This window comes from Bidens hawaiensis, unplaced genomic scaffold, assembly GCF_021521415.1.
Source record: "Bidens hawaiensis isolate Kalapana, Puna unplaced genomic scaffold, B.hawaiensis_p1.1 tig00000458_1, whole genome shotgun sequence".
NCBI lineage: Eukaryota > Viridiplantae > Streptophyta > Magnoliopsida > Asterales > Asteraceae > Bidens > Bidens hawaiensis.
Window position 1 is genome coordinate 3703390 of NW_027491030.1, and position 26035 is coordinate 3729424.

The 26035-nt window shown below is 42.2% G+C and overlaps 1 protein-coding gene across 1 annotated transcript; it reads left to right on the forward strand.

The window, feature by feature from the left end:
* The first annotated feature begins 21643 nt into the window (after nt 1–21643).
* On the forward strand, nt 21644–26035 carry LOC143628530 (monocopper oxidase-like protein SKS1). The gene is made up of 9 exons (XM_077098100.1): nt 21644–21823; nt 22784–22893; nt 23002–23272; nt 23371–23506; nt 23959–24325; nt 24406–24771; nt 24851–24929; nt 25411–25613; nt 25710–26035. Exons 1-9 carry the CDS (start codon nt 21680–21682, stop codon nt 25807–25809), a joined length of 1776 nt encoding a protein of 591 aa, XP_076954215.1. The 5' UTR covers nt 21644–21679; the 3' UTR covers nt 25810–26035.

Sequence of the window (26035 nt, forward strand, 5' to 3'; positions counted from 1 at the left end):
AGTTACTTGGTCGCCAAGGTAAGGGGTATTTTCCCGCTTACTTTTGAATCTTTTTGAATTTTTGAAATTCGAAGAGTTGGTGAAAGGATAAGAACAGTCCAAACTGTTGAAACGTCGTCCGACGGTTTCTTCTGACTGTGTCAGGACGTGCAGGAAGTTATGGTGACGTGACAGTACATGGTCATTCTAGACGCTTTTTCAGGCGCGTGGGCGCGATTTTTCGGGCACGTGGCCGCGAAATTAATGGCACGCGTCCTTTCAACAGCTATTGCCAGCTTGCTTTTTGCCACGTGTCATAGTTTCATTGCACCTGCGATTTCTCTCTCTTCCGCATTAAATTCATCGCATTAATTGCGATTAGTATATAAAGGGGGAGAGGGTCCTTTGTAATCCACACTTTCAGTTTTCTCTTCATCTTCAAAACGATTTCCGGCGAATACTCACCTTTTCAGTCGAGGATTCTCTTGAAATCATTCTCTTCTTTCATACCTGCAAGATGTCTTCTGCTCACGATCTTGAGGCTACAGCCCAGGAGGCTGGGGTGTACGCCGAGAACCCGTCATCCACGTCCGACAAGGATGACAAGAGTACTGCTGGCGAGTGCCAGTGTGCTCTGCCTGTCGATCTATATCAGTACATCATCAGGAAGTTCATGCTCGAGTCTTTCGAGCCTGAGTTTCCTGAACCTCATCAGACAGTGTATGATGCCCCTAGAGGCAAGATCGGGGTATATGCTGCATTCTTTGTCTATGGGAATCTTAGGTTCCCCTTGACGAAGTTTGTGTACCGTGTTCTGGAGAGGCACGGCGTACACCTGACCGAGGTACACTCGATGGCGATCGCAAAGATTCGCCACTTCGAGTGGGTGTGCCGGATTCTGGGCGTTGAGCCCTTCGTCGACCGCCTGATGACCTTCTACTCTTGGAGGTGCATCCAGGGGTGGTATACTCTGATAACCCGGATCAAGGGTTTGAAGATTTGCGCAACCGAGCGCAGTCTTCGTTCATGGAAGCGGGAGTTCTTTTATATCTCCGCTCGCGCCATCCCCCTTGCCATGAAGTTTAAGAATGGGCAAGCACTCCCCAGCCTTCACGCCTCCAACTACCAGGAGGCGGAATGGTTCTCAAAGATTTCTTGAGTCCAATCTCCGGTTTACCGCTTTGCGGAGTCCGGGATGGTGATGCTCGGGATGAGCCGGGTGTGGAGGGATGCGGATGTAACATCTGCCCCGATCCGACCCGACCCAGGTACCCGTTTCTCTTACCCGATCTCTTTCTTTTATTATTTAATATTTATACTTATATTTTAATAATAATAATATATATTTCCTTCCCGCCTCTTTCTCTCTCTTTCTTTCCGCCGTCCCGTCCCTCTCCTCCTCTCTTTCCGCCTTCTTGTCGCCGTCCCGCCCTTACGCCTTGTTTCCCTCTTCTAACTCTTTGCTTGTCCTTTGTTCCTTCCCGCCTAAGGTTGTCTGCGCAGCTCCACGCGCCAGACTCCTTACATGGAAGCCTGCGTGAAGACATCTTGTTCCTGCGATGCGTGAAGAGAACTCTTCTCGCAGCGCGCTAAGAATGTATGTTCTTCCCGCAATGCGCTAAGAATGTATGTTCTTCCCGCGATGCGCTTAGAATTCCAGGTTCTTCACGCAGCACGCTTAGGATGTGATTCTTCCCGCAGTGCGCTAAGGATTGTTGTGCCAGCCTTCGCGCTCGCGCACTCAGCCTTCCCGCGCTTAACCCTTGTATCTTCTGTTTATTCTAGCCGTTTGCTTTTGTAAATGTCTTCTCCTCTGAGCTGTTGACCTAACCTATCTAATGTCTGAATAGTTACTTTCGGCGCAGCATGCGTACCAACCCCATTGGTTGGTAGAAAAAGTGACTGACATTATCTTTTGAGATCTGCTTTTGCCATGCTTGACCAGTACCTTTATCTGAACCGCCCATGCCTTTTTACTGTTCCCTGTCAGCTTTATCTTGCCCCCTGCAGCTGCCATATCTTTTGATATCTTTTGTTATCTTTTGTTTTGTCTTGTTCTGTTTGTCTTGGAATCTTTTCCCTTTTTTCTGGATTTATGTCTCCTAGGGTTTCTCTATAAATAATAGTAGTATTTTCTTAACACTTCACACACTACACTTATTACCTCTTCCTCCCTTTTTGCTCTCTGCCGTTGTCCTCCTGCCGCCTCCCTCTCTTCCTCCGTCTTCCTCCTTGTTCTTTCTGCTTTTCCGGTAATATATATTATATATAATAGTTTACTTATTAATTATGCTAACTTGTAATCAAGACTTAAAACCGATCGTTAAAACAATAATCTTTAATTATAGGTTAACTTGTGCTTGTTTAAAGTTGGTTCTTGCTTTACCTTACACCGCACCGATTATCAGGTGAGTTATCTCGTATCTAATCCCTTTTTATTTTAAATGCTTTGGGATGTTCATGTGTTCATACAAAACTTGAGTCTTAAACTGTTTATGAACTTTAGTCGCGCAGTATCCCATGTGTTGAGGACGTAGACTTGGCTGTTTATTTGTATGTGTGGATCATTAACCGTCTTGTCGGTCTATTCCGCAGTTTTCATGGTACCATTAGATGAACACGGGAGAACATTCGTTTATGATTTTCTCTTTTGTTACACTTGCACAGTTAGTCTTGTTTGTGAGCTCAATTGTGAGCACTGGCAGTCTTGTCTCTTAGAGTTGGTCCCGATCAGATTACACCCTTGTTGAAAACCAGACATACACATGTTGCGCGCAGATTTATTGTTATCTATGTATTGTATTAAACTTGATTTCTCACCAACACGCAAGTGTTTGACGTTTATTTTAACACATGTTCAGGTTTGCAGTAGCTGTTTTGGAGCTTGTGGACACGTAGGACGTTTTCACTTTTGGACCTAGAATTAAAATGTATCAAGACAAGTTAATATTGTTTGAATGTTATAATTTATAATATATTGATTTATGTTTGATTTATGTTCTTTATTTTCCCCGCTGCGCGTGCGCGATAAAATGTGTATTAATAAATATTGACACCAATAGTGTCGCGAGTAATGAAGCAATATGTGGCGCCCCGATGTATAATCCGCCTTTGGTCGGGGTGTTACAGATTGGTATCAGAGCTCGTTGACTTTAGGATAGGTGGTTAGACGTAACGGCCTAGAATACCTAAGAGTCCCCTCTCGCGCATGAGAGAAATCTCATGTTTGCGCGCTTATTGTTAATTACTCGTTATTTATGAATATGCTCGCACTTGCGCAGTATATGATTTTATGTTTTATTTCGCGATATTTCGATTTTTGCTGAATTTCGATTTTTATTGATTTTACTTACATATTCGTTTGTGGGATTTGAAAATCCGAAAAGTCATGGTGATACATGAATAGTTGATTTTCAATTTCCATTTACGATTATGTTCTGAGGTTGGAGACTTGAAAAGTCATGGTGATACATGAATTGTCAACCTCCAATACTCATTTTCTTGTATATTTTATATTGAAGATTGGAAAGTCATGGTGATACATGAATCGTCAATCTCCAATACTCGTTTACTCGTATATTTTAAATTGGGAATTCGGAAAGTCATGGTGATACATGAATTGTCGATTTCTGATTCGAATTTGTTACCTTTATTAAGTCTGCATTTAGGATCATTTATTTTACTTTAACTGTTGACTGTAACTGACTCCGTGAAACCAAGCTTTATAAGATTAAAACTTTGCGCTAAAACCAAGATATTAACTAAAATTAAAATTTTTATAGAATGCCTCCGCTATCTCGCCGATTTCAGAGAAGAGAAGCCTCGCGCATGCGTAGACAGCAACGTTCCCAGGAAATGGCCGCCGCGATAGCCCAAGCTTTGAGCCAAAACAACACCTCGAGTTATAACATTAAGTCCTTTAACGCGGGTAACCCTCCAAAGTTCACAGGTCTTGAAGGAGCCACCGTGATGCTCCAATGGCTCGAAAAGATTGAAAACACTTTCCTCCACACCCAATGCCCCTCAGACAGACGAACCCTATATGCTTCCAGCGTCCTGGAATCCAGAGCGCTTACATGGTGGAATGGAGTAGCTCATGCGCGTGGCGCAGAGGCTGCTTCTAGCATGACATGGGAGGAATTCAAGGAAATTCTTACGCGAGAATTCTGCCCTCCCAACGAAGTTAAGCGCCTGGAGGAAGAATTCTGGAACTTGAAGCAATACAGTGGCGAAGCGCGCGAGTACGCGACGCGCTTCCACGAGCTAAGCTTACTGGTCCCTCACCTTGTTACCCCTTCACGCCGAGCAATCGAGAAATTCCTTGGGGGTCTCCCCATGGAAATTCAAGATTCTGTATGGGCCAGAAACCCAGTAACCCTCTCTGACGCCATTGAGTTGGCCGCTGTGCTCAGCGACAACCATGTCAGAGCAGGAACCCTGTTCCTGCGGGGAACTGAGAAGACCAAACTCACCAAGACTGCCCCTGAACCAACAGAAACCAAACCAGAACCCTCAAACCGTAACAACCTCAAGCGCAGGCGCAAGGCCTATGCGCTTACCAACCCGCCCATTGTCCAGCAACCCATTTACCAACCCCCAGTTTACGCGCCTAACCCTCTGTCAGCTTACCCAACTCCCCCTGTAGTTCACAACTATGCCCTAACCAATCCGGCACTCCCTGCCCCGCCTCCTAAGAAACCTTACACAGGAAACCATCCCTTTTGCCCAACCTGTAGATTTCACCACCCAACCCAAACCCCGTGTCGACTTTGTACCCGATGTGGCCGTACTGGTCACACTGCTGAGAACTGTAGAGTCCTTCCCGCCAATCCAATTGCGCTAACACCACCAGTCTACCCGCAGAACCCACAATCAATCTACCAAAACCCACGACCCAGGTCGTGCTATAACTGCGGTGATCCCAGTCATTTCCGGAACGCGTGCCCGAGACTACAAGTTCAGATTACGCAAGCGAATCCGGTGAACCAGATTTCAAACCAAGTAACGCGTGGACGAGCTTTTAACATAACCGCGCACCAAGCGCAAGCGAATAATGACGTAGTTAATGGTACATTTTTACTTAACGGATTTTATGCTTCTGTACTTTTTGATACTGGCGCCGATCGAAGTTTTATCTCTCGCGCCTTCGAGCAGAAGCTTGCGCGACCGCGCAACAATTTAAAAGAAGATTTTTCAGTTGAATTGGCTAACGGTGAAACTGTTTTAATAAACTCAGTGATTAAAGATTGTACGCTTAACCTTAACGAAAACGATTTTCTGATTGACCTCATCCCCATGCCTCTTGGAAGCTTTGATGTTATCATTGGTATGGACTGGCTCACGAAGAATCGCGCCGAAGTTATTTGCGCCAAGAAATTTATTCGCATACCTCGAGAAAATGGTGATCTTCATATCTACGGCGAAAAACCCTCCAGTGGTCTTAAACTTATGTCTTGCGCCGAAGCCCGTAGGCTCATGCGGAAAAGGTGTGTTGCATTTCTAGCCCATGTGGTTAAACCTGCTGAAGAGAAGAAGCTTCGCGATATCCCTGTTGTGCGTGATTTCCCTGAAGTTTTTCCTGATGATCTTCCTGGTATCCCTCCCGCTCGTGAAGTCGAGTTCCGTATTGATCTGGTCCCTGGTGCTTCCCCCGTAGCTAAATCTCCTTATCGTCTTGCGCCCGCTGAGATGCAAGAATTGGCCAGCCAACTTCAAGAGTTGACTGCTAAAGGATTCATCCGCCCTAGCTCTTCGCCCTGGGGTGCTCCGGTGTTGTTCGTTAAAAAGAAAGATGGATCGTTTCGCATGTGTATTGATTACCGCGAGTTGAACAAACTCACCACTAAAAACCGGTATCCCTTACCGCGTATTGACGACCTCTTTGATCAACTCCAAGGTGCCTCTTGTTTCTCGAAGATTGATCTCCGCTCTGGCTATCACCAGTTGCGCATCCGCGATGAAGATGTTCCGAAGACTGCTTTTCGAACTCGTTATGGCCATTTTGAATTCTTGGTCATGTCCTTCGGTTTAACCAACGCACCCGCCGTTTTCATGGATCTAATGAATCGGGTGTGTAGGCCTTTCTTGGATAAATTCGTGATTGTGTTTATCGATGATGTTCTGGTGTATTCTAAGACCAAGGCCGAGCACGAGCAACATCTTCGGTTGGTGTTGCAAAAGCTCCGAACCGAGCAGCTCTATGCTAAGCTTTCCAAGTGTGAATTCTGGTCCGATGAAGTACAGTTTCTTGGTCATGTTGTAAACAAGATGGGTATTCATGTCGACCCATCCAAGATTGAAGCAATCAAGAACTGGATTACGCCATCCTCTCCTTCTGAGATCCGTTCCTTTCTGGGCTTAGCTGGTTATTACCGGCGCTTCATTTCGAACTTCTCGAAGATCGCTTTGCCTTTAACAGCTCTAACGCACAAAGGTAAACCGTATATTTGGGGCTCGAAGCAAGAAGAAGCCTTTCTAACGCTCAAGCGTTTGTTGTGTGAAGCTCCTGTTCTTGCGCTACCTGAGGGTAATGATGATTTTGTCGTGTATTGCGATGCATCCAACCAAGGTCTCGGTTGTGTTCTTATGCAACGAGGCAAGGTTATCGCTTACGCATCAAGGCAACTCAAGGTTCATGAAAAGAATTATACAACTCACGACCTCGAACTTGGTGCAGTTGTTTTTGCCTTGAAGATCTGGAGACACTACCTTTATGGTACTAAGTGTATCCTTTACACTGACCATAAAAGCCTTCAGCATATCTTTGATCAAAAGGAACTTAACATGAGGCAACGCCGATGGAACGAACTCATCAGCGATTACGATTGTGAGATCCGGTATCATCCTGGTAAGGCTAATGTGGTAGCCGATGCGCTTAGCCGAAAACCCTGCCAGCTTAACTGTATTTTGCCGCGCACGCAGCTTCACTTTGCGCCGATCCAAAGCAACCTTGAATCGCGTATTCGTGACGCGCAGCGCGCATCCATCAGTAATGGTAACCTTCGCGCCGAGTTAGCGTGTGGCGCGGAAGCACTCTTTGTCCCTAATCTGAGTGGAATTCTCTGCTATCTCAATCGCATCTGGATTCCCTTTGATGAGAATCTTCGCGCTGATATCCTGAGTGAAGCACACAAATCTCGGTATTCTATTCATCCTGGCGCTGATAAGATGTACAAGGATTTGCGCATTACTTATTGGTGGCCCGGTATGAAAAAGGATATTGCTGTGTTCGTAGCTAGATGTCTGACTTGTTCTAAAGTAAAAGCTGAACACCAACGCCCATCTGGTTTGCTCGAACAACCAGAAATTCCTACGTGGAAATGGGAATGTGTAGCGATGGACTTCATTACCAAGTTACCTTTGACAACAAGTAAACATGATAGCATTTGGGTAATAGTGGATCGATTGACTAAGTCTGCTCACTTCCTGCCCATTCGTGAAAACTACCGCGTTGAGCAACTCGCGCAGCTTTATGTCAAGGAAATTGTCTGCCGCCATGGTACTCCTTTGAGCATCATATCCGATCGCGATGGCCGTTTTATATCTCGCTTTTGGAAATCTCTCCAATTTGCGCTAGGAACTCGCTTGGACATGAGTACGGCATATCATCCTCAGACTGACGGACAGTCTGAGCGAACTATTCAAACTCTTGAAGATATGCTCCGATCTTGTGTTCTTGATTTTGGAGGTAATTGGGATTCGCACCTGCCTTTGATCGAGTTCTCTTATAATAACAGCTATCATTCCAGTATTGGTATGGCCCCATTTGAAGCACTTTACGGTCGTAAGTGCCGCTCCCCGATCTGTTGGAGCGAAGTGGGTGAAACTCAAATCACAGGACCCGAACTTGTTCAAGAGACAACCGATAAAATCGCCAAGATCCGTGATCATCTGCTGACTGCCAGAAGCCGACAGAAGAGTTACGCAGATCGTAGACGGAAGCCTCTCGAATTTCAAGTTGGTGATCTTGTTCTCCTCAAAGTGTCGCCCTGGAAGGGTGTTGTCCGCTTTGGGAAGAAAGGTAAGCTTGCTCCTCGTTATGTTGGTCCATTTAAGATTCTCGCGCGTGTGGGAAAAGTTGCCTACAGACTTGACCTGCCGCCCGCGCTCAGTAATGTGCATCCAACGTTCCATGTATCCAATCTCAAGAAGTGTTTAGCTGACGAGAACCTTCACATTCCACTTGATGAAGTTCAAGTTGATGAATCTATGCATTTCGTTGAGAAGCCTGTTGAGATTATGGATCGCGAGGTAAAGCAAACCAAGCGCAGTCGTATCCCTATCGTGAAAGTTCGCTGGGAGTCCAAGCGCGGAGCCGAGTTTACATGGGAAAGGGAAGATCAAATGAAGATCAAGTACCCGCACCTGTTCTCTGCGCAACCTACTTCGAGATAAATTTCGGGACGAAATTTCTTAAAGTAGGGGAGACTGTAACATCTGCCCCGATCCGACCCGACCCAGGTACCCGTTTCTCTTACCCGATCTCTTTCTTTTATTATTTAATATTTATACTTATATTTTAATAATAATAATATATATTTCCTTCCCGCCTCTTTCTCTCTCTTTCTTTCCGCCGTCCCGTCCCTCTCCTCCTCTCTTTCCGCCTTCTTGTCGCCGTCCCGCCCTTACGCCTTGTTTCCCTCTTCTAACTCTTTGCTTGTCCTTTGTTCCTTCCCGCCTAAGGTTGTCTGCGCAGCTCCACGCGCCAGACTCCTTACATGGAAGCCTGCGTGAAGACATCTTGTTCCTGCGATGCGTGAAGAGAACTCTTCTCGCAGTGCGCTAAGAATGTATGTTCTTCCCGCAATGCGCTAAGAATGTATGTTCTTCCCGCGATGCGCTTAGAATTCCAGGTTCTTCACGCAGCACGCTTAGGATGTGATTCTTCCCGCAGTGCGCTAAGGATTGTTGTGCCAGCCTTCGCGCTCGCGCACTCAGCCTTCCCGCGCTTAACCCTTGTATCTTCTGTTTATTCTAGCCGTTTGCTTTTGTAAATGTCTTCTCCTCTGAGCTGTTGACCTAACCTATCTAATGTCTGAATAGTTACTTTCGGCGCAGCATGCGTACCAACCCCATTGGTTGGTAGAAAAAGTGACTGACATTATCTTTTGAGATCTGCTTTTGCCATGCTTGACCAGTACCTTTATCTGAACCGCCCATGCCTTTTTACTGTTCCCTGTCAGCTTTATCTTGCCCCCTGCAGCTGCCATATCTTTTGTTATCTTTTGTTTTGTCTTGTTCTGTTTGTCTTGGAATCTTTTCCCTTTTTTCTGGATTTATGTCTCCTAGGGTTTCTCTATAAATAATAGTAGTATTTTCTTAACACTTCACACACTACACTTATTATCTCTTCCTCCCTTTTTGCTCTCTGCCGTTGTCCTCCTGCCGCCTCCCTCTCTTCCTCCGTCTTCCTCCTTGTTCTTCCTGCTTTTCCGGTAATATATATTATATATAATAGTTTACTTATTAATTATGCTAACTTGTAATCAAGACTTAAAACCGATCGTTAAAACAATAATCTTTAATTATAGGTTAACTTGTGCTTGTTTAAAGTTGGTTCTTGCTTTACCTTACACCGCACCGATTATCAGGTGAGTTATCTCGTATCTAATCCCTTTTTATTTTAAATGCTTTGGGATGTTCATGTGTTCATACAAAACTTGAGTCTTAAACTGTTTATGAACTTTAGTCGCGCAGTATCCCATGTGTTGAGGACGTAGACTTGGCTGTTTATTTGTATGTGTGGATCATTAACCGTCTTGTCGGTCTATTCCGCAGTTTTCATGGTACCATTAGATGAACACGGGAGAACATTCGTTTATGATTTTCTCTTTTGTTACACTTGCACAGTTAGTCTTGTTTGTGAGCTCAATTGTGAGCACTGGCAGTCTTGTCTCTTAGAGTTGGTCCCGATCAGATTACACCCTTGTTGAAAACCAGACATACACATGTTGCGCGCAGATTTATTGTTATCTATGTATTGTATTAAACTTGATTTCTCACCAACACGCAAGTGTTTGACGTTTATTTTAACACATGTTCAGGTTTGCAGTAGCTGTTTTGGAGCTTGTGGACACGTAGGACGTTTTCACTTTTGGACCTAGAATTAAAATGTATCAAGACAAGTTAATGTGTTTGAATGTTATAATTTATAATATATTGATTTATGTTTGATTTATGTTCTTTATTTTCCCCGCTGCGCGTGCGCGATAAAATGTGTATTAATAAATATTGACACCAATAGTGTCGCGAGTAATGAAGCAATATGTGGCGCCCCGATGTATAATCCGCCTTTGGTCGGGGTGTTACAGCGGAGGCGCAAAAGATCCCGATCGTCCTTGAATACGGTTTGAACTCTGTCCCTTACGGTATGCTCTGTCTTCTTTGTTTATATAGGTTTGTCTTCTAACTGTTTTTCATTTATTTCAGAGGGGAACGACTTGCAGTCGCTCCTGCATCCGCGGGAGGCTGATAGTCCCGCTCGGATGGGTACTCGTGCTCTAGATGAGAACGAGTTGCCCATCCTTGAACAGACGGCGGATCGGTTCGTGGAGGTCTACCCGCCAGGCCACGAGATCCTGAGCGCCAGGCGGCCAGGTAAGGCGTTATTCAACCCTCGACCCCTCAATGCTGAAACCTCTGCTGGAATTCCTCTAATCTTGTGTTCTGATGAGGAATCCGCAGATGGTCCTCCGTTGGTGCGGAAGAAGAAGGCTGCCGGCGGGAAGGGGAAGGAGAAGGTGGCCTCCACTGCCGATCCGGTGCCTCGGTCTGATTCAGAGACCGAGAGCGAGGAGGTGGCGGGGAACCCTGGTGGTGATAAGACCACTGCTCCGGAGGCTGCGACGACTGTCACCTCCGGAGAGCCCAGGATGACGACGGTGAGCGGCGTAAAGAGGCCGGCTCCATCGGGTTCGTCCCCGCCTGTCCGCACTTTTAGGCTCAAGAAAACCTGTAAGTACAAACTTCCTTTATTTTTGATTTCATAGCTTTCCATCATTAATACTTATCTTCCTTGTGCAGGCGTGGATGCTACCTCATTCCATGGTGGAGCGGGGAGGAGTACCTCCGGACCCATGACGGTAGGCTTGGTCAGCCTACCTGAGGCGACGACCCAGGCGGCCGCGCCTGCTTCAGTTGGTTCAGTTGCTCACCCAGTTGAGCCAACTGTTCCAACTGTGATGACATCACCGCCGGCTGTCAGTGCCATATTTACTGAATCTTTCACTGAGCCGGCGGTGACTATTTCTGCGGGTACTTCCGCAGCGGCGACCACGGTTGTGAGTTCACCTCCGGTGAGTTCACCTCCGTTGGTTTCTACCGCGGCGGCCTCTATGCCTCCTCCGACGTCGGCAGCTACGGCCGACCCTTCAGGTATGCTTGGGGCTTCTCGCCAACCTCTGCCTCCTTCCCATCTGCCTGACCTCTTGGATGGATTTCCCTTGGGTTCAGGTGATGGGTTTGGCGGCTATCGCCCTGTTGTCGACCCTACAGGTGCGTAGGGTTCTTTTGGCCTTTTTTTTTATTTTTTTTTTATATATCATCTTTTCCTAACTGCTTTTTGTTTTTTGCAGTGTCGGATTCCAATGAAGTGTATGTTCCACGATGGAACATCCGCCGAGGAACAACCCTTCGCACGCCTGTGGAGTGCGTGGAATGGGCTCGTCACGCAGCTCCCAGCGGTGCGTTGGGGGAAGCTATGGCTAGCTATCAGGAGGGTAGGCTAACCAATGAGCTTCGGATTCTCCTGGCCCGGATGCAGCCGCGCGTCGAGCTGCTTTGTCGTGAAAACGACAAGTTAAAAGCAGCTCGTATTCAAGAAGTAGCTCAGGCGCGGGCTGTCCGGGAGGAGAACATAAGGCTTACCGCAGTGGCTGCGGAAAAGGAGAAGGCCTTCAAGGCCCTCGATGTTGAAGTTCAGGCCCGGCTCGAGGCCCGTTCCAAGGCTGCCCAAGCTGTTAACGAACAGCTTCGGCTGGCTAAGGAAACTGCAAGGAACGCAACTGAGAGGGCCACCAAGGCTGAAGCTGTTGCTGAGCCTTTACGCCTCGAGAATGAGGAACTTAAAGCCAAACTAGAGGCGCTCCAACAGGCTCATGATGCCTTGGCGATGGAAGACGCCAAGAAGCTCCAAGAGATCTTGGACCAGAGGGGGGTGCTTGACCATACTGAGCGGAAGCTAAAGGGCGTTGAAGAGGCTGCGGCTAAAGAAGTGTTGCTTGCCAACCTCAACAAAAGTGAAGCCGAACGCGCCCGTAACCAAGCTCAAGCTGCCCTCCAGGAGGCTCTGGTTGCCAAGGAATGGCTTCTTTGAGAAGCGTTGTCTCAGGTAAGCTTAGCTTCATAATGTCTTCACGCTTTTCTTTGTAAATAGAAAAGGTTTTGATACTTGTATATTTTTTTTTTGTAGGTTGTGCATCGAGTCTTCACGGACACATCATACGACGATGCCATGAGCGCAGCCCTCAACGCTTCTCATGAGGATGGGGAAAAGGCCGGCTTCCTGCTTGGTCTAGGGTTCGTTGAGAAAGGCATCCCGCCTTCCAACTTCCCTTTGTATGATGTGGATACTGAAGCTGTTTATGACCAAGCAGTGAATCAGTATGCCGCCTTCCCGCATCCGGTGGTGGAGAAGGTGAACGAAGTTGCTGCTGCTGCTGATGGGCTAGTTATCCTTAAAGCCTTCCTTGAACCGCCACGCTCTACTGATGGTGCTGGTCCAAGTGGAAGTGGTCCTGAAGCTTGATCCTGAAGATCCCTTCCCACTGTTAGGATAGGTTTAGCTTGTATAGATTTATATTCTTGTAGGCGGGTAGTTACCCGGCCCTTGTAATGAATATTATGAAATATAAATCTTTGTGCGGGTAAGACCGCTACTTTCACTGGATTACTTGCTTTATAAACGTTATATGACTTGCTCATGCATACTTTAGTTTAAATTAGCAATTTTCCAAGTGTTTAGAATAAGTTAACCTTTGAACGTGGTAGATAATAGGTTGAAGTTTTGCTTCCTCCTTCGTGATTGTGCGGCTAGGACCGTCACTTGCACTTAGTAGGATGGCTAAACTTTACCTATATCTGACCTGCGTGGAGGTTTTCCTTATCTTTTTAGAAATTTTCTAAAGTATTTTGAATAAGTTAACCGTTCGACGCGCGGTTGTCAATAGGTTCGGTTTCCTCTCATGATTTGTGCGGTTTGGACCGGCACTTTCATTTAGTTGGATGACCAAAGTTTACCTATGACTGACCTGCGTGAAGGTTTGCCGTTTTTTGGGTTTATGCGGGTTTTGCCGCCTTCCCCACGCAACGACTTTCCACGTAATTATGCGGTGAAAACCGGCATCAGTGTTGAATAAATTAACCGTTCGACGCGCGGTTGTTAATAGGTTAGTGTTCGGTTTCCTCTATCATGATTCGTGCGGATAGACCGGCACTTTCATTTAGTGGGATGACTGAACTTTAAATTTAACTGACCTGCGTGAAGGTTTGCCGTTTTTTGGCTTTATGCGGGTTTTGCCGCCTTCCCCACGCAACGACTTTCCACGTAATTATGCGGTGAAAACCGGCATCAGTGTTGAATAAATTAACCGTTCGACGCGCGGTTGTTAATAAGTTAGTGTTCGGTTTCCTCTATCATGATTCGTGCGGATAGACCGGCACTTTCATTTAGTGGGATGACTGAACTTTAACTTTAACTGACCTGCGTGAAGGTTTGCCGTTTTTTGGGTTTATGCGGGTTTTGCCGCCTTCCCCACGCAACGACTTCTTTCACACTTATGTATGCGGTGAAGACCGGCATATCCGTGTGGAAAGTTCATAAGTATAAATGTAAAATCATCAGCGTCGATGTTCTAAGGAGAATCATTTCTATTAGAAGTGGCTCTGGGCCTTTTCTTTACAAATTTGGAATTGATCTACATGCAAACTGTGTAATTGAGCTCCCTTCCATGTTGTTGGGATGGGAGTGCCATCGAGCCGATATGCACCTGGTTCGGGATCTCGTTGTTTTACGCAGTATGTAGTCTCCAACATTGAAGCTGCAATTTTATTCGTGTTTTCCCCAACTGGGGTTCTACACGCATCAGCCTGCTCAGCGTTCATTGCGCCATGAGGTGCGCGAGCGTCCCATCTCTGACAAATGCTTCGACCATGTCCTTTACGTCTGTGCATTCTTCAGTGTTGTGGCCTTTTGTCCTGTGAAAGTCACAGTATTTGCTCCGATCAGCATTGTGACGCTGTCGGATTATTGGAGCCTTTGGCCATGGGAGCTCCTCAGTGGTGAATATCTCGGTGACGCTTTTGGTGAGTGGCGTCCATCTGGAGTTCTGGTTCGACTGTACGTTATCCCTTCCGCCTAACCGATGTTGCAAGCCGGATGAGGTGTCAAAGTTTACCCTTGACTGCCAAATGCCTAGCTTCCGCTTTTTGTTTAGTCGGGCGGTAAGGACGTTGTCTTCTCTTGTTTTCTGGGTGTAGAGGTTTGTGCTCTGGGGGAGATCTCTACCCAGTTGCTTCTCCGTTTCCGCAAAGCGTTTAGCTACTGTCATGATGGCATCCCATGTGGATGGCAAGCCATCTTTACCCGTTAAGGTGCGGATGAGCTCTGGGTCGTTCGCGCCCTGGATAAAAGCAGCGCGAACAAGATCTTCGCTAATATTACCCAGACTTAGCTTCTTTGAGTTGAAGCGAGTGATGAAGTCTGGCAAAGATTCATCTTCCTCTCGAATGCATTTGAGGATTGTCCATTGCTCATCGGTATACTTTCTTTGTTGGCTGAAGTGTTGGCTAAACTTCTGTTGGAAGTCTGCCCAGTCGTAGATGTGGTTGACCGGTAGACGATCGAACCACGCTCTAGCTGGCCCAACAAGCGTCATTTGGAACATATAACATCACGTAGGTTCCGTCAAACTACTGACGGTTGCCCCGCTATGAACCTGTTCAAATGATCGTCTGGATCAGATATACTATCGTAAGTGCCGATGTTGGACATCTGTTTGGCACTTTTCGGGACGATTGCTTCCGCAATGTCCCTTGCAAATTTGGACGTTCCCGCCTTTGCAGCAGTTGGTGTAAATGTTTTGGAGAAGTCACGTGGGTTTCCACCCGCGTTTTTTGGTTTGAAGGTTTCTCCAAAATGCCTTCTCGGTTGGGAGTCCGTTTCCTTACGCTTCCCTTTCGCCCTATGACGAGGGTTTGCGTCACTATCGGATTCCTCCGAATCATCGTCAAAGTACACGAATTCATTAGCCTGTTGGAGTAAATGTAAGCGTTCATCCAACTCAGCTTGGAATTCTTTTTGACGTGCTTCCGCCCACGCTTTAACTTCATCGAGTGTTTGGCGGGGGAGCCTCGTTCGTTGTCTCTCTAGCTGGGTATCGGTGAATCCCAGTGAGCGATTATTTACTGCACTTGCCCCAGCTTGGGTAACTGGGGTAGTGTTCGTAAAATTTACTGCACTTGCCCCGGCTTGGGTAACCGGGGTAGTGTTCGTAAAAACTGTGTAGTCGCCGGTATTCCCCCCAGTAGTTGGGGTTGTGGTTACCGGAGTTTCTTTAACCATCTTTCCAGAAGTTTGAAAAAACTGAAAAGAAATGAAGTTCTAGCTTTTATGCACGGATGGCGCCAATGAAGAAACACTAATGGACCCCGGGCAGATTACGGATAATCTGGGGGTTAAATAGATGTTTCCCACGAGGGGTTTAGATCCGGCAAAGATGGTTCTTCTGATAACCTGCAAAACAGACACCGTGAGCTCGTCACTGAGAAGGGGGGGGTTCCTCCTTGTGACCACCCTCCGGCGTGAGAATCAGACTAGATTGCTCTTGAATATAAGTATATATTAAGAGATTGCTAGAGCAGATATCAGGTATAAGATATAAGATACAAGATGAGATTAGATGATCATACCATTTGGGGTATTTATAGCCGAAGGTAGGTTTCCAAGAAGGTATAGCCGGCTGAATAGTATTCCTGTTCTACCAACTGTGGCCTACGCACGTGCCATGCTGGTAGTTGGTGGGTAGGCAGCGGCTGACAGTGACCAGGCCTGCTGTGTACTATTCCTTTTCCACCAACTGCCGGCTATGCACGTGGTATGACAGGAGTTGGTGAGTAGGCAGCGGCTAATAGTGACATACAGTACAAGAGCATGCTGCTCGCCATACTGTTGTCAATGAGCTGTCGTATCTCTGGTTAGATCTTTTGCCCATACCTCGTCAGGTACAGTACAAAAGATCCTTCAGTATCGTACGGACTGGTTTATTTGGGCGGGAGTATTCCCCCTCCCGCCTTTGTGCGGGATTGTTCCCGGCTTTGCTCATTCCTTCAGGTGACTACTGAATTATTGAGAGCTAAGTGCCTTGTGCGTGTAGCCTTGCTGCGCGGGTGGCCTTCCCTGATGGCTTGTATCCGCAGCTGCGGGAACAGGCGGAGTACTTCACCATTGGGAGGCATTTCCTGCGGGAACAGCTTGCGTACTGCGCGTAAGGACGTCACGTCTCTGAGCATGGTGGGTCCTGCGGATCCAGTTGGTTTCTGCGCAGACGTCTCTCTTCTAGGTGAGTCCTGCGGGTCTAACTGGGCTCTGCGCGGGTGGCCTTCTCTGATGGCTTGTATCCGCTGCCTACCCACCAACTACCAGCATGGCACGTGCGTAGGCCACAGTTGGTAGAACAGGAATACTATTCAGCCGGCTATACCTTCTTGGAAACCTACCTTCGGCTATAAATACCCCAAATGGTATGATCATCTAATCTCATCTTGTATCTTATATCTTATACCTGATATCTGCTCTAGCAATCTCTTAATATATACTTATATTCAAGAGCAATCTAGTCTGATTCTCACGCCGGAGGGTGGTCACAAGGAGGAACCCCCCCTTCTCAGTGACGAGCTCACGGTGTCTGTTTTGCAGGTTATCAGAAGAACCATCTTTGCCGGATCTAAACCCCTCGTGGGAAACATCTATTTAATCCCCAGATTATCCGTAATCTGCCCGGGGTCCATTAGTGTTTCTTCAGAACCAAACCGCTACTAACGGTTCATTTTGGTTTAAGAGTTCTACGGTTTGGTTTTGGTCTAAAAAAATTAAAAACCATTCTAACATTTTGGTTTACGGTTTAATCTAAAAACCGCGAAAACCTATCCATAAACACCCCTAAAAAGCTAACAAAAACACTTAAAAAAGAGCTTATCAACTTGTAGAATATAAGCTAATTCAAACACTTATAAAAAACTTATCAAATGATAGAAAATAAACTAAGCTTCAAATAAATATAAACATAAATAGAAAATTTTAAGTTAGGCCAAACCAACCCCCCCCCCCCCACCATATTAATATAACACGCACAAAAGTGTACAAATATAGCATTCCTTAAGAATAAAATCATTATTTATAAATATTATCCACAATTTAACTTTCACATACAAACATAACATCATGAATCCCCATCCACACCAATTAATAAAATACAACTTTTAGAGCATGCTTTACTACTTTTTAATGCATAAAAAGACTACATATTTTTCAATTATTAATAAATAAACAACAAATAATTAAAAAGGAAGATAATGGAATGTTTTGTCTTGCACGTGATGAGTGGGAGCAGAATACATGACCGTTAGATGACGACAAAAATCTGGAACCATACAGCCAAATCCTGGCTTGATATTAGGTGGGCCCAGTACACACACCCTGATACCGGCAATACCGGTCATTTTTTTTTTTTTTTTGAAAGTTTAAGCTTGCCTCCTACTATTTACAATAAACCGCCATTGCCAGGGATCGAACCCTGGACCTCTCACCCAAAGGCCTAAGCCTTTACCATCCCACCAAAGTGGAGATGGCAATACCGGTCATTTTATGTTAATTAACTTTTGATTATTCTTAAAATCTTACTTTACATTTACAAATTGTCTTCTTTTGTTTTCCTCGATTATTACTATTTTTATAATTTTGTAACTACTCCCTATGTATGTGCGAAGAGTGTGTGCAGTGGCGGAGCAGGATTTTCTCTTTTGGGTTCGGAATTTTTCGGTGTTAGATCTTTTTCCGGCATAAAGTTTCAGACCCGGATGGGTCGGGTCGGGTCGGTCACTGGGCCAAATAAGTAAACACAATATCACTATCATAACAAATGTACATCATCGTTGTTTTCAGCCCGAGATGGTGAAGGAGGCTATAGTCTGGACCTAGTTGATAGAAAAGAAATTGATCGGTCATTGTTTTTGGCTATTTTTCTAATTTATTTTTATTTGGGTTATGTTTAATGTCAATTGGGTTGAACTTATTAACACATATTATTAATAATTTTGGGCTTTTAATAATATATATAACATATATGTGTTATTATTGGCCCATTTATAACGTTTTTACTATTTTTTTAAAGTTTATATATAGAAAAATTACTAATTACTAAAAACTTTTTAACTAATTTTTTCATAATCAATGGTTTTGAATATGTTTTTAAAATGTTGTTAGGTTCGCCCGCCACACAAGAATGAGTTTGCTCGTTAAATCAAACCCATAGGTTATATATGAAACCGAAAATTAACCGGGTTCAGCCGAACCCGGTGAAGTACATGTGGCTCCGCCACTGAGTGTGTGTGTGTTTGGGTGTAAAGATGAAATTATAGGTAGAGATTTTTACGTTTAGCTATGAACAATTAGCAATTGAGATGGTTCTTTTAAATAAAATGAGGAGAGAGAGACGCAACAACCATGTGGCTTAGCGATGGCTAGGTGTCATTTCTCGAGTGGTTGAGAGTTTAAATCGCATGATGAATAAATATGTAAAAAAAACCAAAAGATCAACAATTGTTTTATTTGTTTTTTTTATAAAGACAACACACATTATAGAAGAATTTGTAATCATAGAAATCATAAAAAAGAAAGAATAACATAATCACATATATGTAAACCGAGTTAGATGGTTACATAGATGTAATAAATGAGTTAAATACATTTAATAAACAAGTTACATATAGTGATATAGATATTAATTGACATATAATAACAATCAAATTACCTATATGTAATGACTCGGGTATACGTATATGTAGAAACCGAACTACCATAGCCAAATTACATATATGCAATAATATTAAAGGAAAAAAAATATTAATAAAAGTTAGCAGTAATAACTATTTTTGTTTTACGCTTATAAACTCTTAAATAACTATAAAAATGACTGTCATAAATTTTTAAAAAATAAGTAGTTAAAAATCGGGCGACTGCTACATATAAGTTTTTTATTAATGTTTTTCTACGTAACGCGTGTGCGTTTTTTATAAAATAGTCAAACTCATCATTACAAAGTATAAAATATCATTATAAATACATGTGGTTTAGTTTATAATATAAAAAATGAACCAAATGTACACATTTTTAAATATTTTGTTGGTTTAATATGTACTTCATCACGAGGCAATTTAAAAAGTTACATGAGGGGAATTTGCTCATGATGAATTTTTTAAATTCATCTGAAAGACCAACTAAGTAACGTCGGGTAATCCGTACGCGGTCTTTATTGGCTAAAAGGTAGCCCGAGTTGGCCACTAGTTCAGACGGACATAGCCCCTAGCGGTCCACCTGTTAAGGGATTCACCGGATAAAACCCGACCCCACGCCTGCCAAACGGCACGACAAGCCAGAGTGAGATCAGGACTCGAACCCTGGCAAGCCAGAGTTATCCCTCATATCTCCCATATAAATTGGTGGTAGTGAGGTTCGAACCCTGACAAGCCAGAGTCATACCTGCTCATGATGATTTAAGTTAGAAATCATTGACGGATAATAATTGTAGTTAACTTTAAAACAACTTATAACCTTTTAATTGAGATAGAAATCAATAAATTGTTTATAGGATGTCAAGTTAATATTCCATTACAGTGAAATTGTATTAAATTTTTTATCGAACAGCAAGCAATGGTTTGCATACAATAAAACATATGAAGTTACATTGATGTTGTTATTTAGGGTGAACAGTAATCGAATTGGTAACCGAAAATCGGTATCGGTAATTATTTGCATCCTCAGTTAACCGAAATTAATTGAACTAAACCGAATCATTCGTATTTCCATATATTTTAAGTTTTTATACCTCCATTACATGTTTAATACCACATTTCATGTATTTGTATCTCCATGCATATATTCATAAGTCAAAATTTTAGCCCAGTTGATTTTTATTATTAACCGACTGAAAACAAAATTTTAACCAAAAATTAATCGGTTAATTTGGTTGAAATTAATAATCGAACTGAACTATGGTACATTGACACCTCTAATTGTTAGTGTATAAATTGATTACAAATAAAAGTAAAATATGTTACATTTAATTAATTAAGTTTTTAAAAGAGTATTAAATGCTCTTTTTAATGTGATGTAGTAGTAAGAAACCTAAGTTTCTCAATGTAGACTCATGTTCAATGTCCATAGATAACATTTTAGGGTGACATGAGTGGTTCAACAAAGGAATACTGAGATCTTTCTAATCTCTGTTCGATCACGAGAGCACCCGGGTTTTACCTCCAATAGGCCTTTGAGCGGTTGGATTTTCCCCGGAACTGAGATAACTTGTAGGTGTTTAAAGGCTCTGTACATTTGGCCCGTGCTAGATGACGGCGGCCTTTTGCCGTTAGGTCACCCAGTACGAAGTAGAGGTGCACAAAAACCCATACCCATAACCGATATTTGTGTACCCGAGTTTTTAATACCTGAACAGATACTTATCTACACGATACGGATAGGGTATGCATTTCAATGCCAAAACCCCGTACCCGAACCGGACCCGATTTGTACGTGGTAATACCTGAAATTCGGAACCGGTTTCATACACAGAATCGAGGTGCCCTTATAGCAATAGCAAACGGCCTACTTATAGCACTTCCCAATTTCCAGTAGTAAACTTCAACAGCAAAGACCGTTTCACTTGTCTAGATGGCCACATCTAAACCTGTACTTATATGCAATACCGAAATAAGTCGGGTGGTGCTCGCGATGGAGGTTTTCCAATACCCGAAAATGAGTTTTTCAAATACTTGATTTATACTCGAAATTAATTGAAAAGTGCCCAAAAATACCCCTAAAAAGTGCAAATACTTAAAAATCTAATTTATACCCGAAAAATACATGAAAAAAAACCCTTGAATCCAAAAATAAGGTTTTTTCAGTACCCGAAAATAGGATATTAAAATACCCAGTTTTAAAATACCTGACCCAAACCCAATACATAGGGTATGATTATTAGAGGCAATACCCGAACCGAACCTAACCCAGGTATTGCCAATACCTTATTTTTCAATACATAATCATACCCGAACTCGATTTCATGCCTAAAACTGAGTATTTGAAAAACCTGATTTGTGCACCTCTTACGAAATATCCAAACAATTGTTTGTTTGTTGACGTTCAAAATAAAAGAGCATTAAATAAAATGATAATAAAACCATTAACCGGGTTAACCGGTACCAATTCAAAACGCATAAATCATTAACCGGTAAATAATAATATAATAATAATCATCACAACATAGGCCAATAAATCACACACACACACACTCAATCTTTTACTGCTCTTCCCAACAAATCACGCACAAATTCCCGATACAAATATCATCTTTTGACTCAAAACCCATTCTGCTTTCAATTATGTGAAAAACCTACAAAACCCATTTCAAATCCAATCAAATCGAGTTCAAAAATGGGGTTTTTGGGGCTAATTTTATACTGTTTCGTCTGCATTTGTGTATTGTTTGGTGGGTTTTGTTATGCGGGTGACCCGTTTGCGAATTTTGAATTGGAGTTTGGTTATGTGACTGCTTCTCCACTTGGAGTTCCACAACAGGTTGATTATATATTATTATATATAGATATAGATATACTTAATTGCTCTGTTTTGGGTTTTGGTTGTATGCATGTTAAGTGTTCGACGAAATGCGTGAATGGGTTTTGTTTGGTTTTGTTGGTTGTGTGGATTGATACATTATTAGTTATCTTATGGGGAGTTGTATTACAGTATTAGAACGGATTTTCGAAGACCCGAAAGAGGGTGGAAAATTATACAGTGTGTATGCCTGTTAAGTGTTCGATGAAATGCTTGAATGAGTTTTGTTTGTTTTTTGTTGGTTGTGTGGATTGGTACATTATCAGTTATCTTAAGGGAGTTGTATTAGAACAGATTTTCGACTGTCATCGGACCGAAGATGGTAGAAATTTTTACAGTGTGCCTGTTAAGTGTTCGATGAAACACCCGAATGTTTTTATTTTGTTTTTTTAGAATTTTAAAATTTATATAATTTATACAGTGGCATGCCTGTTAAGTGTTCGATGAAATGCCCGAAATGCCCGAATGTTTTTGTTGGTTTTGCGTGTTGTTACATCATTAGGGGAGTTGTATTAGAACAGATTTTTGACTGTCACTGCCCCTACAAGAGGATATAAATCTCTACTAGGGTTTTGTTTGCAAATAGTGTTTTTGATATTTTTTTAATAATATTGTTGTCCGATTGATATTTAGTTTTATGGGCTTATGGGCATTTTGGAAGATACTTTTGAAATCAGTCACATAACAACTTCAAGATTTTTATTTTACTCATATTTTAATCAGAATCGTGATTTTTATTGTAAAGTTATATCGAAGTAGATGGTCATAACTTTTCAAGGTGCTATTGAATCAATCCAAAGCAATAAATTTATAAACAAAAGTTACAAAAACAACGTGTACAATCGTTGCAGCAGACAAAGATTTTATCATTTGTAATTGGTACTGACCTTTTTTTTTTTAATTTTGCAACTCAAATTACAGGTCATTGCAGTGAACGGAAAGTTTCCCGGTCCAACACTAAATGTTACAACCAATTACAACGTGGTTGTCAATGTCAAGAACAAGTTGGATGAAAGCCTGCTTGTGACATGGTACTATTTAAGTTTATTACACTTGATATGAATATGGAATGCAAAGTATATATATTTTTTAGTTTTTTAGTATATTATTTACATCTTAATCTTTAAAAATTATTTTAGGCCTGGAATTGAGATGAGGCGAACTTCTTGGCAAGATGGCGTGCTTGGCACCAATTGTCCGATTCCCGCACATTGGAATTGGACTTACCAATTTCAAGTCAAAGATCAAATCGGTAGCTATTATTATGTTCCATCTATTAATTTCCAACGGGCTGCAGGTGGTTGTGGTGGTTTTGTAATCACAAACCGCAAAGTTATCCCACTTCCGTTTAATACCCCTGATGGAGATATTGTTATTACTATTGGCGATTGGTATACTCGAGATCACAAGGTTTCTGTTTTATCCATATTTGATTTCACACTTCGTCACGATTCTTGTTAAGTTTATTATTTTATGTTTAATGATGGTTTGTTTTTGTTTAAATTAAGGATTTGAGAGCTTCACTTGATGCTGGGAAAGAACTTGGTATGCCGGATGGAGCTCTTATTAATGGCAAGGGACCGTTTCAATATAATTCCTCTGTGCCGGATGGTATTGAGCATGAGACAATTAATGTTGATCCAGGTAGATTTGTTTTTGTTTATAAATATGGTTATTGATATGATAATGTCTCTTAAAACTTTGAAGATTTATTTTTTTAAGAAATAAATCTGTAATATTAATGTTAATTTTAACTTGGATCTGGACTAATTAACATATTAAAATTTACAAATAGTTATCATCATATGACTCATAGATGGCAATCATTTTTTAACAAATTAAACTTTGTAGGGCCTTTTTGCAATTTAAAGTTTGTTTTCTTCAACTTTTGGCTGAAAATAAGTAATGCACAAATATACAAATAATAAGACCTTGTAAAATATACTATATTTTTCGATTCTTTGAATTAAAATATATTTTTCGTACCTCAAAGCACATTATAATGTTTTCTTTTTCAAAGAGCATCTCTATTTCTGATCAATTTTTAATCTTTCAAAAAACTTTGTTCATTTCTAATATCTGAATGATAATTGCAGGGAAAACTTATCGTATTCGTGTGATAAATGTCGGAGTGTCAACTTGTTTAAACTTCAGGATTCAGAACCACAATTTACTTCTAGCAGAAGCAGAGGGACATTATACGTCCCAACAAAACTATACTAGTTTAGATATTCATGTTGGCCAATCATATTCCTTTTTGGTAACAATGGACCAAAATGCAAGTACTGATTATTACATCGTTGCAAGCCCTAGATTTGTTAATCAATCCGAATGGCAGCGAGTAACAGGCGTCGCGATTTTGCACTATTCAAATTCCAAAGGACGGGCTTCGGGTCCTCTTCCCGACCCTCCAAATGACGGAAACGACAATTCGTATGCAGTTAATCAAGCTATGTCCATCAGGTATGTTTCTTTATTTTCGTTTTCATAATGCACTCTCTAAACGAAGAGGATAGTTGCAATTAACACCTGTTATCTTTCAGGATGAACAACACTGCAAGTGGGGCCCGCCCAAACCCACAAGGCTCGTTTCGTTACGGTTCGATTAACGTGACAGATGTGTACGTGTTAAGAAATGTTCCACCAATTGAAATTGACGGGAAAGTCCGGGCTACATATAATGGGATTTCATTTGTGAACCCGAATACACCCGTGAGACTTGCAGACAACTATAAACTGAAAGGATCTTACAAACTTGATTTTCCAAATACGCCCCTGAACCGACCTCCTACTATAGACAGATCTCTTATCAATGCTACTTATAAAGGGTTTGTAGAGATTGTATTGGAGAACAATGATACAGTAGTTCAAAGCTTTCATATGGATGGATATTCGTTTTTTGTTGTCGGGTATGCATTTAGTATTTATCATCATATTTTCTTACTTCAATTTTTTCAAACGATGTAAATGTTAATGTTATAATATTAGGATGGCATATGGAGAATGGACTGAAAATAGCAGGGGTTCTTATAACCGTTGGGATGCAATAGCACGCTCCACTACTCAGGTTTCTTCTTTTTAAACATTTTCAACCTTTCTTTTTATATAAAACACTCGTGTTCTATAAATAAGTACTGAAACTATTGTATTTTTTAGTTAGTAATTATTTATTGATTAACAACGGCTTAAGAGGTTTTATTATATCCTTTAAAAGGGCCCTCTGCAGCTTTAAATTTGTAAACTGACTTTTATATTGACCCGTTAGAGATTAAACATAACTCAGATCGACCCATTTATAAGCAAATGGGTCAAACGGTCACCCGTAATGATGTGTTTTTAATAATTAAATTCTTTATTGAATAACAATGGCTTAAGAGGTTTTATTGTATCCTTTAAAAATACACTATTTGAAATTGAAAGTTATTTTTTAATTGACTTGTTACTCTAGAGATAAAATATAATTCAAATCGACTCTTTCATAAGCAAACGGGTCAAACAGTCGCTTATAATGATACATTTTTATTATATATATGTGTTGAATTTGATAGGTTTTTCCTGGAGGATGGACAGCAATACTTGTATATCTTGATAACGTCGGAGCATGGAATCTTAGGACCGTAAATCTTGACAGATGGTATTTAGGTCAAGAAACGTATATGCGAATTGTTAATCCTGAAGATGACGGCCAGAAAACCGAACAACCACCACCTGATAATATCTTGTTTTGCGGTGCTCTCGCTCACTTTCAAAAGTATAATCTCTTGAAACGCTTTTCGACAACTTTCAACCTGTTTGACTTATTGAACTTGCCAGCTCAGATTAATGTATTGTTATGTTTGCATTTCAGGCCACAAAGATTCTCATCGGCTGCTTTAGGCATCCAAGAATCATTGAAGCTAAACTTTAAGATGTTGATGGCATTTGTAGTTATCTACATGATGATTTGAACATGTTTCAGAAATGGGATTTTAATTAATTGTTCAAAGGAGGTTGCTTTTTGGGTAAAATAGTGTTTCTTTAGTTGGCGAATTCGGTTGTTGTGAGAAGACATTAGATCCATTGTTCTTGTTAGTGTAAGTATAGGGATGGTTGGTTGATTTTCTTTGTATGCTAAACGCATCTCTTAACCGCTCCAGAATTTTTGTCCGTTGGGGTCACTTTGTGTTTTCGCAA